The 15,404-nt window shown below is 47.0% G+C and overlaps 1 protein-coding gene across 3 annotated transcripts in view; it reads left to right on the forward strand.

Moving 5' to 3' along the window:
* The window catches only part of actn1 (actinin, alpha 1), a 135,576-nt gene that overhangs the window by 96,277 nt on the left and 23,895 nt on the right, over positions 1 to 15,404 (forward strand). For all 3 annotated transcript variants that reach the window (XM_084309673.1, XM_084309671.1, XM_084309672.1), the window contains exons 7-9: positions 1,611 to 1,692; positions 2,707 to 2,792; positions 13,498 to 13,590. In XM_084309673.1, the coding sequence (XP_084165799.1) occupies positions 1,611 to 1,692; positions 2,707 to 2,792; positions 13,498 to 13,590 (261 nt within the window). The remainder of the gene's footprint in view (positions 1 to 1,610; positions 1,693 to 2,706; positions 2,793 to 13,497; positions 13,591 to 15,404) is intronic.

Consider the following 15,404-nt stretch of genomic DNA (forward strand, 5'->3'; position numbering starts at 1 on the left):
TTTCATTACACACTTTCACTGTGCGTCACGTTGTTTGTAGAGCTAAATGTATATTTTATATTATAGCTATGGATACAATATCATGGTCATTTGACAGTAAGAACCTTCCGTTCAAGATGCAAAAAAGATAAAAAGATTCCATCCATACGTTCCCGTTTTATACCGTGGTGAATATGAGTGTTATTTCGGAATGATCGGGGCTAATTCCTGGGAGGCTGTTTATAAGCCGCAACGTGTATTATACCAAATCCATTGGCGTTTCGTCCCTACACACGCTACAATTAAAAAATCAAATGCATATGATAGGTATTATGTTTCATCATGAATGCATGAAAGGGGAGGGGGGTCGTTTCTGATTAATTGATTGCCAATAACGGCATTCGTTATTACCACAACATACGCTGATCAGGGGGATGGCTATGAAAACATAGCACGATCAAGCTGAAATTGACGTCCAATTGTTCTTACCTGTGGCCGGTGGGATTCCAAAAAGAATATTCCAATTATTTGATCGCCATCTGGTAGATCGTATGTCCATTTGGTCGACGACATAACCCACCACAGCATAATGAATCGGGGGTCCCGAAAACTATTCAATGCGATCGGATGAAGCCCTAGGTTCAGAAGAGCGCCCGGAGCGTTTTCAGTGCGGCACCCGGTCTGGAACGGGGGTTACTGCATTCTCGATACAGCGCTACTAGCAGGATCTGGCCGGTACTGCACCTTCGGAGTCCCAGTATGCCTTTTACAGGCAAAATACAGCTCCCTGACATTGAATAGGGTATTAAAATCGAATAAAAGGGAAAACTATCTAAAAACGTATATATACGTTTTTGGCCGTTAACCGTTGGCGCCTAATAACGTATGTATACGTGGTTGGCCGCAAAAGTGTTAAATAGGAGCCAACAACAAAGTTGTTGCCCCAAGTCTCGACTACCACCACGTGAAATCGGACTATTCTTTCCGTTTGGGACTTTTTTAGTTTTTAGCCAAAAGGCGATGGGTGCGCCGTCACCTATTAGGAATTCAATGTGGCCAAAGCGGTGCGAGCGTTCTCTCTGCTATTTCCAATCCTCGCTGAGGCTCTAAGGGCCATTTCCCATGATTTCTTTTTTTATTATCTTGTAGACCATCTCACAGAGCTGGAATATGCCACTTAAATAAACATTGGCTCCACCACCGATTCTTAAAAAGATATTTTGGGTGACGGCAGAAAAAGACGTCTCACCTCCCTGCTTTTTGACAGGGTCCTCGACCGCACGCTGTAAACGCAGAGTAGCGATCGCGACCTCGTCACGTAACACCGACACGTTCTTGACGGCCTTGTGAAATTAATCCTACTCAAGGATGTAGATGTCACACTTTGCCTGCGTTCCCATGGCCTCCTCCAGTGGATACTGCTCCTCTGTCCAGTGCAGAGCCTCCCTCGCCTTTTTAACAGGGTGTGACGGAAAACCGTGTGGGGAATGGAGGCCAGACGGCACCGTCGGACTTAATGCACTGTGTTCCTAAAGGGTATTGAAGACGCTGCGTCTCTGATTCTAATTGTATGCGGTGGTCTCTCTCTCTCTCTCTCTCTCTCTCTCTCTCTCTCTCTCTCTCGCTGACAGGATGACCCCATGACCAACCTGAACACAGCCTTCGACGTGGCAGAGAAGTACCTTGATATCCCCAAGATGTTGGACGCAGAAGGTAGGCAACAGTCCATTATGTTCAACCCTGTGTCAAGTGTTGTGTTTTTTTTGGGGGGAATGTTTTCTCTGAATTCCTTCTTGGAATACGCCAACTTTATGGGAAACGCGCTTACCATCTTCTCCAGAGTCTCTGTGTGCATTCAGTAGAAATCTATCCGGCTGCAAGCTAGCCTAGCTTAGTACAAATTAATGGAAGCGGATACGGATAAGCCTAGCCTAGCTTGTCCATATCCGCCTTCCATTCATTTGTGCTAAGATAGCTTTCTCCTGAACGCACAGAGAGGAAACCGGTATCTAACTTCTTGTCTGACTCTGGAGAAGACGGTGAGCGCATTTCCCATAACGTCGTTGTGTTCCTTTAACCACCCGTCGGTAGTGTGATAGTAAAGGGTTAACCTTCTGTAGTGTGGCAGTGAAAGGGTTAACTGGTGCCTTTAATTGGTTACATGCAGCCTTTTTCTTGTCATCAGTTCCACAGGCTTTTAGTCTACAGTAGTCTCTCAGTTCACCCAGACGAACGCTTTGTTCTCAGACTCTGCTGTCCTTTCCATGTGTGTGTGTGTGTGTGTGTGTGTGTGTGTGTATGTACTGCATGCGTGAGAGAGTGAGCACAATGTGTGTGTGAGTGTGTCTGTAACTATGTACTGCACGCGTGAGAGAGTGAGCAGTGTGTGTGCTTGTGTGTGTGTGTGTAGGTGTGTGCGTGCGTGCGTGCTCGGGTATGTATGTGTTTATGTATGTACTGTATGCGTGAGAAAGCTAGCATAATGTGTGTGTATGTGTGCTAGAGGGAGAGAGTTTAGCTTAGTCTAATTAGCTCTTGTCGAGCGCGTCTGGAGAGTGACTTTAAGTGTTTTTCTTCCTTCCTGGATATTGTTTATGTGACGGATGGAAACCTCATTTCTCCTCCTCTCTGTTGGTGTGTGTGTGTGTGTGGTTCTGTTTAACATGGCCACCCATCCCGCCTCCCCCTCCCCTCCCCCGCCCCCGAACTCCTCTCTTCCCCCAACAGACATCGTGGGCACTGCCCGCCCGGACGAGAAGGCCATCATGACCTACGTCTCTAGCTTCTACCACGCCTTCTCAGGCGCCCAGAAGGTATCCCAGGATGCAATGCAACTCCCAACTCCTCCTCCTCCTCCTCCTCCTGCTGCTCCCGTTCCTCCTCCCTGGTTTTACTGCTCTCCTCTGTCTTGTTTCCTAACCGTGCCCTTCTTCTCTCTGCAGTGCACAGCCCGCCCCACAGGGGTCACTGTCCTTCACTTTCCGCATGGTTCACACACACCACCAATTGCATGATGGGACGACACACTCCGTTCTTATAGGCAATGGGCACAAGCACATCTCCAGTCCAACCCTGTTATACTATACAACTCTTAGTCAACCCTGTTATACTATACAACTCTTAGTCAACCCTGTTATACTATACAATTCTTAGTCAACCCTGTTATACTATACAACTCTTAGTCAACCCTGTTATACTATACAACTCTTAGTCAACCCTGTTATACTATACAACTCTTAGAGTCAACCCTGTTATACTATACAACTCTTAGTCAACCCTGTTATACTATACAACTCTTAGAGTCAACCCTGTTATACTATACAACTCTTAGAGTCAACCCTGTTATACTATACAACTCTTAGAGTCAACCCTGTTATACTATACAACTCTTAGAGTCAACCCTGTTATACTATACAACTCTTAGTCAACCCTGTTATACTATACAACTCTTAGTCAACCCTGTTATACTATACAACTCTTAGTCAACCTTGTTATACTATACAACGCTTAGAGTCAACCCTGTTATACTATACAACTCTTAGTCAACCCTGTTATACTATACAACTCTTAGTCAACCCTGTTATACTATACAACTCTTAGTCAACCCTGTTATACTATACAACTCTTAGTCAACCCTGTTATACTATACTACTCTTAGTCAACCCTGTTATACTATACAACTCTTAGTCAACCCTGTTATACTATACAACTCTTAGAGTCAACCCTGTTATACTATACAACTCTTAGAGTCAACCCTGTTATACTATACAACTCTTGTCAACCCTGTTATACTATACAACTCTTAGTCAACCCTGTTATACTATACAACTCTTAGAGTCAACCCTGTTATATTATACAATTCTTAGAGTCAACCCTGTTATACTATACAACTCTTAGAGTCAACCCTGTTATACTATACGACTCTTAGAGTCAACCCTGTTATACTATACACCTCTTAGTCAACCCTGTTATACTATACAACTCTTAGAGTCAACCTTGTTATACTATACAACTCTGAGTCAACCCTGTTATGCTATACAACTCTTGGAGTCCGCCACAGTTATAATAGTTCCATGTTCCTCCGCGCTCCCCCTCTTCCAGTTATCTGTGATGAGAGAGTCTGAGCGGAGACGGAATGCCTGGAAGTGCGTTGGATAAATGATGGTGATTGGAGATGATAAAAGCCCGGGGTTCTCTGACAGAGAGGGTCAGATTACCCTGAAGGCACCGCGCAGCGCAGCGTGAGAGAGGTAATAGTTTAAAGAGCCGGTCGCTCTCGTTCTCCACGACGACAGCCCCGGCGGAGGGGAGAAGAGAGACGCGCTGTATTAGAGGTGACACTACAAACGTTTTTTTTTAATGGTTCCCGCATATAGCGGTTCTGGAGGGGGCAGCCTCACCCCCCCCCCCCCCCCCTCACGTCTCCCCATGTGAATTGTTTTATATGACTCCTGTTGGATAACGTCTCCTCGTTTGACAGCTGCCTTTCCGGTGTCCCGTTCGCTTCACGGATCAAAACGAGAAAAACGCTTTACGAGGCCCCGATTTGTGCCGACGCATCCGCTAACGTTCAGGTTCCGCGGTGTGACGAGACACGCGGATACGGTGACAACGCGGCGGCTCACGTACGACGCGTAGCGACAGCTCGACAACAACAAGACTGCACGGTTTCATATAAATATTCATTGCAGCGCGTGTCAAGTTTCACAGAAGGTTATTTTTCCGGGGGCAGGCGCGTTGAGGAGACGAATGGGGGGGGGGGGGGACGGGACAAAACTTCAACTTCTTTTTAAGTCTCCTCTTTGACTGTCGTGTGGATCAACTGAACAGAGTAGCGGTTATATAAGAGGCCTAATTTACATCGGAGAGAGAGAGAGAGAGACTCCAGAACAAAAGGAATATCTTGCGGTGCAGCTGTGTTTAAGAGACGCGCGGATAAGAGACTGTCTGTTTATGATTGGAATGGCTGGATATGTACACAGCAGCGCGGGGGCGTGAGCCATGGAGCCCCAGCTGTTCAGCGGATACTTTCATTGGTCAGGAGAGTGAGGGACACATTCCAGCCACACCCCCAAACCCCCCCCCACACACACACACACACACAGAGACAACATCGCTTGAGTTGTAACCACTCACTCACTGAAGGACTGGAGAGATGCGCTTGTGCCCATTGTCGCCTCCCCGGTGACTCTGCCCCCTGCTGGCCCTTTTTGTCTCTGCACACTTTTACTCTGCTCGTTTCTTCTCTCCTCTCTCTCTCTCTCTGTGTCCTTGCTCTCTCTCTCTCTCTCTCTCTGTGTGTGTCCTTGCTCTCTCTCTCCCCTCCCTCTGTTCCCTGGGCAGATATCATTAGCACCTTGAGGCCAGATGAGAAGGCCATCATGACGTATGTCTCCTGTTACTACCATGCGTTCTCAGGCAAGCAGAAGGTGAGATTCCCTCTGGTCCACGTTGTTTATATTTTCACCCGCCGTCCAACCGGTGAACCGCTTTTTACCTCACCTGACCCCCTGTCTCCAGCCAATGGGCTGCCACCATCCTTGTTGCCATCGACAGAATGCAACGGGGTGCAGTTTTTTTATGCGACTATTACGCAGTGGAGTTCCTGGTCGTTTTCCGAGCTTTATCTATTTTGTTACCTGTGAGACCCGACGGCCCACCCACCCAACGTAGTACGAACACGCGTTCCAAACGACCTCTTGAGTTCCTGTTCTCGAGGCGGCAGCAGGAGACACTGATCTTTGGTTCAGTGCAGCCCTTCTCAGAAAAGCCAGAGGAATATCACACGTGAAGAATCCCGCTTTTCACTCTACTTCGTCACGTGTGTTCCCAGTGTGTTTCTAGATCACTTCGCATGTGATGTACGTGATTACCACGTGTGCTCACACGATTACACACACACGCACACACACACACGCACACACACACACACTCACACGTACATATCACATGTGAAAATCTGAAGGTGATCAACGATCAAGTGATTACATGTGATAACATAGGCGTATTATTAGGGGGGGGGGGGGGGGGTTGTGGGGGACATGTCCCCCTCAATATTGAGAAGAGGTCTATTTGTCCCCCTCAAAATATATAGCTAATATGATATGAAAGACAACCCCCTCCCCAAAAGAGGTCAAAAACAAGGGGGTCAAAACATTTATACATCCTTCTTATCTGTAACTATATATAATAATACAGGAGGGTAAATCAGGAGTCTTACTGCATCATATTTGTGTCAGCAGGTACCTGAATGTTGTCTTTTCCTTTACATAAATAAAGACATTTCCACCATGAATTGATCCAGAAAAGGCACAAATTGGTGCATAGAATGCAGGAAATTAAGTATTTTGTCGAAGTAAAATGTCGAAGCCAAACACTCCCTTATGTTATAATATGTGTACACCATAAAAACTCACCATTTTTCAAATAGTCATAATCATGTATGAAAGCACAGGGAGAATCACGTAAATCACACACAGGAAGCACATTAGAAATGAACGCAGTAACACATGAGACGACGGTGTGAGATTTATGGAGCTTTTTTTTCTTCACGTTTGGGTTCCAGCCAGCGAGACGTTCTCACGTCGTCGGTTTTTAACGCGCGACGACAAGGACGACGGATCTCGACCGAGAACAGTCAAGCGACTGATCTTCTCCTCGGCCGGGCTCTGTCTTTATTAGGATCCGCTGGCTGCCCTAATGGAGTTATTGACCTCCTGCGGAGGGGAGTCCTGGCACAGGGTTTTACCGTGCTGGCATGACCGACGGGCAGGGAGGGGTGGGAGGGAGGAGGGAGGGGAGGGAGGCAGGGGAGGGAGTAGAGGGAGGGGAGGGAGGGAGGGAGGGAGGGAGAAGGGAAGGGAGGCAGGGGAGGGGAGTAGATGCAGGAGGGAGGGGAGGGAGGGAGGCAGGGGAGGGGAGTAGATGCAGGAGGGAGGGAGGGAGTAGATGCAGGAGGGAGGAGGGAAGGGAGGGAGGGAGGGAGGAGGGGAGGAAGTAGATGCAGGAGGGAGGGGAGGCAGGGGAGGGAGTAGATGCAGGAGGGAGGGAGGGAGGGGAGGGAGGGAGTAGATGCAGGAGGGAGGAGGGAAGGGAGGGAGGGAGGAGGGGAGGGAGTAGATGCAGGAGGGAGGGAGGGAGGGGAGGGAGGGAGTAGATGCAGGAGGGAGGGGAGGGAGGGAGTAGATGCAGGAGGGAGGGGAGGGAGGAGGGAAGGGAGGCAGGGGAGGGAGTAGATGCAGGAGGGGAGGGAGGGAGGGAGTAGATGCAGGAGGGAGGGGAGGGAGGAGGGAAGGGAGGCAGGGGAGGGAGTAGATGCAGGAGGGAGGAGGGGAGGGGAGGGAGGGAGCTCCGATCGCAACGTTAAAAAAAAAAGGCAGGAATGTCACTATAAACACCGTCGCTCTACCGTTGCCTGGATGAAGTCTTAAGGGGGAACAATGCTCAAATTAAAGGTTCCACTATGTTATTTCCATGGCCTAAAACAGTTTACATTACAGTTACATTTAGTCATTTAGCTGAAACGGCTTTTTCATCCAAAGCGACTTACAAGTTCTGTACAACAGGTCAGCAGGAAGGGCACGACTCTGGCAGCGAAGTAACGTTGTTCGTCAAACAGTGTTGAACTTGGGTGCTGCAGTCTTGAGTGTATAGTAGTAGTAGAGACATATTAGCGTAGTAGTAGGGCGGCTGAGTGGCGCAGTGGGCAAGGCGCTCGCCACTAACGTAGGAGATGCTGGTATCGAGCCCAGCTCTCTGCGTTGCTACCGGCTTGGCCGGTCGTCATACTAACACAATTGGCAGTATTAGAGGGTGGGAAAGCCGGTGGGTGGGGATTGGACGTTGTGGACAGCGACTCCTACAGGTCGGTTGGGTGACGCCGGTGCGGCGGAAACAGGAAGTATCGGGGGCAGCGTGAGCCTCCCACGCGTTACTCCTCGCCACTGAGAGTTCAAGCTGCTGCAGTGAAAAGATGCGACAGGCTGCCTCCTCGTGTACCGGAGGGGACACGTGATGCAAGGCTTCTATCCTCCCTACAGCCGACCAGTGGGAGGCATAGTCTAGCAACGTTCAAGACAGGGGAGGGAAGAATTGGAATCACGAAATTGGGATGGGAGAAAGATAGAAAAATAGGAGAAAAATTGGACAAAAAAAATATATATTAGCATAGTAGTAGTTTAATCAATATTAGTGAACCTGAGCTACTCTCTCTCCCCAAAGCCTGGAACCAGAGAAGTAACGATCAAACGTGTGACGTCATCAGGTATAAAGTCTGGAGCTGCTCCATTGACAATGAATGTGAGACTGATTTTCTGGACCCACAGAACGTTTGTTTTCTTTTTTTATATCCAAAACTAGCTTTATTCTATAGCAGTGATGTCGATTCTGAAACGATACATATCTACGAACTCGGAACATTCCCCTGGGTCATCAATCAAATCTTTCCCAATTCAATTCATCGTCTATGGAGCAGCGTCAGACTTTATAATTGATGACATCACAAGTTTGAGTTTTAGCTACTCTAGTTTTTGGATTCGGGACCTAGTTGCTGCTATTTTTGCACCATCTTAGACCAGAGGAACAACAACATGTATGAATTCTGAAAGTATAGGCGTACTACATCCCCATTATCTTAACCCTTTCACTGCGACAACACAGAAGGTTAACCCTTTCACTGCCACACGGCAAAGGGTTAACCGTTTCATGGTTAACCGTCTGTAATGTGATAGTAAAGGGTTAACCTTCTGTAGTGTGGTAGTGAAAGGGTTAAACGTCACCATGCTGCATGGTCCAAGTCTCCGCTTTCTAAAGGACTTGTTATGAGATGGCTCTTCCACCCGCCGGGCTGGACGCCGGCTCCTCTGGTGACTGTGGCCCCCGTCGAGACTTAACCCTTTCACGGTTCGATTCCCGCTCCTCCGACGCAGCGTGTCGAAGTGTCCTTGAGCAAGACACTTAACACCTAATAGCTCCTGATGTGCAGGTTGGCACCTTGCATGGTCGCCTCCGCCGTCGGTGTGTGAATCAATGCGAGGAACAAATTGTAAAGCGCTTTGGATAAAAGCCCTATATAAATGCAGCCATTTACCATTCACTACGGTTAACCGTCTGTAGTGTGGTAGTGAAAGGTTAACCGTCTGTAGTGTGGTAGTGAAAGGTTAACCTTCTGTAGTGTGGTAGTGAAAGGGTTAACCGTCTGTAGTGTGGTAGTGAAAGGGTTAACCTTCTGTAGTGTGGTGTAGTGAGAGGTTAACCTTCTGTAGTGTGGTAGTGAGAGGTTAACCTGCTGTAGTATGATAGTGAGAGGTTAACCTGCTGTAGTGTGGTGTAGTGAGAGGTTAACCTTCTGTAGTGTGGTAGTGAGAGGTTAACCTTCTGTAGTGTGGTAGTGAAAGGTTAACCTTCTGTAGTGTGGTAGTGAGAGGTTAACCTTCTGTAGTGTGGTAGTGAAAGGGTTAACCGTCTGTAGTGTGGTAGTGAAAGGTTAACCATCTGTAGTGTGATAGTGAGAGGTTAACCTGCTGTAGTATGGTAGTGAAAGGTTAACCTTCTGTAGTGTGGTAGTGAAAGGTTAACCTTCTGCAGTGTGGTAGTGAAAGGTTAACCTTCTGCAGTGTGGTAGTGAAAGGTTAACCTTCTGTAGTGTGGTAGTGAGAGGTTAACCTTCTGTAGTGTGGTAGTGAAAGGTTAACCTTCTGTAGTGTGATAGTGAAAGGTTAACCGTCTGTAGTGTGATAGTGAAAGGTTAACCTTCTGTAGTGTGGTAGTGAGAGGTTAACCTGCTGTAGTGTGGTAGTGAGAGGTTAACCTTCTGTAGTGTGATAGTGAAAGGTTAACCGTCTGTAGTGTGGTAGTGAAAGGTTAACCATCTGTAGTGTGGTAGTGAAAGGGTTAACCTTCTGTAGTGTGGTAGTGAAAGGGTTAACCTTCTGTAGTGTGTGGTAGTGAAAGGTTAACCGTCTGTAGTGTGATAGTGAAAGGGTTAACCTTCTGTAGTGTGGTAGTGAAAGGGTTAACAGTCTGTAGTGTGGTAGTAAAAGGGTTAAGCCTTTCTAGTGTGGTGCTGGTGGTGGTAGTGAAATGGTTAACCCTTTCTAGTGTGGTAGTGAAATGGTTAACCCTTTCTAGTGTGGCAGTGAAAGGGTTAACCCTTTCTAGTGTGGTAGTGAAATGGTTAACCCTTTCTAGTGTGGCAGTGAAATGATTAACCCTTTCTAGTGTGGCAGTGAAAGGGTTAAGTGAGCCTCACAGTGGAGCCGCGTGTCTGAAAGGCCGGCTGACGGAGGCTCCAGTGAACAGGCCCGGCGCGCGGCGGCGTAGCGTTTGCTCATGGAAGCACGACCTGCACATCCTGGCCGACCCTTTTAAGGCAGCCCTGCTCCGCGGCTCCGGAGTCCTCCAGACTCAGAGCATGTCCTCCAGAGCATGTCCTCCAGAGCATGTCCTCCCCCCCGACACGAGCCAAGTTTCCCCACCGCCGCCAGCCAGCGAGCCTAACAAAGGAGGACTGAGCCTCCCCTCTCTGAGAGGAGCCGAGTCCTGTGAGAGAGACTGTACTTCGAAGCCATCTCTCTATCTATCTCTCTCTCTCTCTCTCTCTCTAACTCTCTCTCACTCACTCTAACTCTCTTTCACTCTCTAACTCTCTCTCACTCTCTAACTCTCTCTCTCTAACTCTCTCTCTCTAACTCTCTCTCACTCTCTAACTCTCTCTCTAACTCTCTCTCTCTAATTCTCTCTCACTCTCTCACTCTCTCTCTCTAATTCTCTCTCACTCTCTAACTCTCTCTCTCTCACTCTCTAACTCTCTCTCTCACTCTCTCTCTCTAATTCTCTCTCTCTCACTCACTCTAACTCTCTCTCTCTAACTCTCTCACGCTCTAACTCTCTCTCTCTCACTCTCTCTCTAACTCTCTCTCACTCACTCTAACTCTCTCTCTCTAACTCTCTCTCACTCTCTAATTCTCACTCTAACCCTCTCACTCACTCTCTCACTATCTAACTATCTCTCACTCTATATCTCTCTCACTCTCTCTCTCTAACTCTCTCTCTCCTCTCTAACTCTCTCTCTCTAACTCTCTCTCACTCTCTAACTCTCTCTCTCTAACTCTCTCTCACTCTCTAACTCTCTCTCTCTAACTCTCTCTCACTCTCTAACTCTCTCTCTCACTCTCTCTCTCTAACTCTCTCTCACTCACTCTAACTCTCTCTCGCTAACTCTCTCTCACTCTCTAACTCTCTCTCTCTAACTCTCTCTCACTCTCTAACTCTCTCTCTCACTCTCTCTCTCTAACTCTCTCTCACTCACTCTAACTCTCTCTCTAACTCTCTCTCACTCTCTAATTCTCACTCTAACCCTCTCACTCACTCTCACTATCTAACTATCTCTCACTCTATATCTCTCACTCTCTCTCTCTCTAACTCTCTCTCTCTCTCTCTCTCTCTCTCTCTCTCTCTCTCCGCGTTCTAAGGGGTCATCGCCGGGCAGGCTCTTCCCCCGCGCGTTTCCTTTAGTTATAGATTATAAATCTAATAAATCTATAAGTTCTCATTCGAAGAAAACCCAGATCGTTTTCGGAAATGGCTTTCCTTAGGTTTCGATTTCAACCCTGACATCCTGTCTTTTTTATCTATTTATTTTTTTTGTCTCTAAAATTGCTGACGGAATAAATCCTTTACTGATTACGGTGCATTTGTAGGCTATACGGAAGACGAATGCACTGTAAAAAAAAAAACATTCTAAAAATAAAGAACCGCTCAAGATATACTGTATCTGTGCATGTGGCTTAAGTTTCACTCTTTGCTCTGCAAATACCTTTTCCTCTACCTCTCTCCGCTCCTGCTTTTTGAATGATGATAAACGCCGCCGCCGTGTCTGACAACATTGACCTGGAAAACCTACAGTATGGGGGATACAGCGGAGAGATGTCTGCAGGGGTTGTCATAGTAACCCCACTTATACCGCTCTCTGTGCATATTGCCAGCTCGGTTCTGAAGACGGGGGGGGGGGGGGGGGGTGTTATGAGAGTGCTGTGTCTGGGAGGAGCCCCCCCCCCCCCCCCCCTGGTTCAGTCTCTCTCTCTCTCTCTCTCTCTCTCTCTCTCTCTCTCTCTCTCTCTCTCTCTCTCTCTCTCCAGCTCTCTGTATGTAGGTTGAGAGACTATAACAATATATGCTGCTGCTGTTCCATAAAAAGACTACTGTGCAGCAAGGAAAGGTGCCCCCCCCCCCCCCCGGATGTAGATGCACACACACACGCACGCACACACACACACACACACACACACACCTGGCGACAGGTACAATATGTGCCTCGTGTGTCCTTGGTAACATGCGTCCCTCTCGGCTATCTATCGCTCTGCCTCTCTCTCCCCACAGACAGAGCGCTCGCTGCTATAGAGACGAGGTGAACTGAAATGACACACAGGCCCGTGCGGCTCTCTGTGCGGCTCTCCGTGCGTCTCTCTGTACTGTACTCTGTACGGCTCTCTGTACGTCTCTCTGTACTGTACTCTGTACTGTACTCTCACAGAACATACAGATCCAGACATTACAGATGTGTGCTCACGATACCGTCACATGCCGGCTCGCTGCCGCAGACCTCAGGGGGAGTCATCTGGAAGACGAGACCCCCGCGGTGCTCATGCAGGGTCACAGAAGGGTATAAATGGAGGGGGGGGGGGCTTCTACAATGGATACCACTGAAGAGAGAAGGCTTTATTATTTAGTCATGACGAGAATCCAGGCTGAACTGCATGTACAATATGTGTGCGATTTACATCATATCTTTTAACGTTAAAATGTGAAATGAGAAACTTTTAAAAGCCCCGTAGAGAAACCCACTGCGTTATAAGACAAGGACACACTGTGTGTGTGACAGATGTGAAGCATGAGAGCAGACCCCGTGATTCAGGGTGCCACGACGGTGAGCCGCCACTAGGGGCAGAGTGGCTCACTGTATGTACAGTATATATACATTTACATTTTAGTCATTCAAGCTGACTGCTTTTATCCAAAGCGTTTTTTACAGATTGCAAGTGCCTCGAGTGTGTGTGAGTACTGTAGCATTGCCTGTCTGTGGGGCGCTTTGCGTCAAAGATAAATACACGGAAATAAATATATAAACCACTTCACACATAGCGGTTTTACATTTAGTTCAATTTAGCCGACGCTTTTATCCAAAGCGACAACAAGTCAGCGGTAAGGGTACAACTCTGGCAGCTAAGTAACGTTGTTTCGTCAAACAGTTTCGAACTTCAGTGCCACAGGCACTTGAGTGCAATTACATACAGCAGCGCCGCATACATAATGTGCCTCATCATAGAAACTTCTAGACCGAGCTCCACCACCCCTCCTCCTCCTCCTCCTCCTCCTCCTCCTCCACCTCCTCCACCTCCCAGACCCAGACCGCTCTCTCCGTTAGCAACAGCAACAGCAGCAGCAGGAGCTTTAATCAATGCTGGATGTCTCATGCTGTCCCCCCTCCCCCTCATCCTCCTCCTCCTCCCCACCATCCAGGCTGAGACGGCGGCCAACAGGATCTGCAAGGTGCTGGCTGTCAACCAGGAGAACGAGCAGCTGATGGAGGACTACGAGAAGCTGGCCAGCGATGTGAGCACCTCTCTCTCTCTCTTGCTCTCTCTCCCTCTCTCTCTCTCCCTCTTTCGCTCTCTCTCTCTCCCGAGGGATCATTCCGAGAGCGAAGTTTGGCACTACAAATCGCTCACAGTAATAAACATTTAGGTAGACGGAACAAAGTCACGAATAAGAATAACAAAAAAAAAAAAGGCCAAAGAATAAAATAAGCCTAAGAATAAGATGATAATAATAATAAAGTACGGTCCAGGATTCACATTTCGTATGTTATGTATATACATTCTAGTATAAAATATACAGTAAGAATATACACAAGTCTACAGTAAGTGTCCAGGAAGATGGTAACTGTCACCCTCATGGGCTCAGTGATGCGTTGTAAAGTCTGATGGCTGTCGGAATGAAGGACGTCTTCCTGTGCCTGACGAGGCGACCAGGGAAAGAATAATTATGGTTGGCTTGTTTTGAAATTGTATTTAACCCTTTTCGGGTGAACGGTACGTTCTCACGTCGTGCTGATGGATTCTAATGATGATGTGAAATATGTGCATTCGTTCATTCGTTCATTCATTCGTTCATTCATTCGTTCATTCATTCATTCATTCATTATTTAAACTCAAGGGACACTGAGGTTTCCCTCATTTACAGTGACGTTGAGTTTACAACTAAAAACAAAGAGAATAACACAAATTAATAATAATAATTCATTACATTTATATAGCACTTTTCTCAGACTCAAAAGTGCTTTACAACATAGGGTTAGTAGGGAAATTGCCTCCTTCACCACCACTGGTAGCACCCAACCTTGGGCTACGCAGGCTCACTGGCTGCCATACAAAGATAAACGTAATCCGCACAATAAAATATAATTCAAACAAGATAAAAACAGGAAACAGGAAAATCAGACTAAACGCAATTACAAAATGACGTGCAATGGTAAAAGCTATAAAGTGTCCAAAGGTTGGAAGAATATCAAACTTTAAAGTGAATTGAAGGACGTTCCAAGAGCACTAAAAGCACTAAAAGAGAAGGCAGTTTTTCCTAAATTGGAACAAGCTCGGGGAATCTTAAGCATAAGCAGATCACTTGAGCGAGATGGAATCCAGAATTCCAATCCAACATCTTTATAATGTAAGGAGGTTGCTTACCAACCGACCGGAGCTTTGAAAATAAACAAACACCAATGTTTATCACAGCCTCTCTGCAAGAGGGGGCCAACCAACCTGTGTCATAGCTGTCACCAGTAATAAACAAATAGAAATAGAAGAACGACAGACTGTGTCTAAAGGTTTAAGAGTAGAAGCAGCAGCGTGTCTCTAGACTACATCCCAGAGAAAACTGCTTCGAGGTACAGGGTTCTAGGATTCTGCTTTGAGGTACAGGGTTCTAGAAAACTGCTTCGAGGTACAGGGTTCTAGAAAGCTGCTGCGAGGTACAGGGTTCTAGAATTCCAAGAGAGGGTTCTAGGAATACATCCCAACGACATACACCTGAAAGGGTTAAATCACTCAATAGTGTCAGAGAGTTCTAATCACTCACTCAAAGGGTTAAATCACTCAATAGTATCAGAGAGAGTTCTAATCACTCACTGAAAGGGTTAAATCACTCAATAGTGTCAGAGAGAGTTCTAATCACTCACTCAAAGGGTTAAATCACTCAATAGTATCAGAGAGAGTTCTAATCACTCACTCAAAGGGTTAAATCACTCAATAGTATCAGAGAGAGTTCTAATCACTCACTGAAAGGGTTAAATCACTCAATAGTGCCAGAGAGAGTTCTAATCACTCACTCAAAGGGTTAAATCACTCAATAGTATCAGAGAGAGTTCTAAT

The sequence above is a fragment of the Notolepis coatsorum genome (assembly GCF_963971535.1).
Source record: "Notolepis coatsorum genome assembly, chromosome: 3".
Taxonomy (NCBI): domain Eukaryota; kingdom Metazoa; phylum Chordata; class Actinopteri; order Aulopiformes; family Paralepididae; genus Notolepis; species Notolepis coatsorum.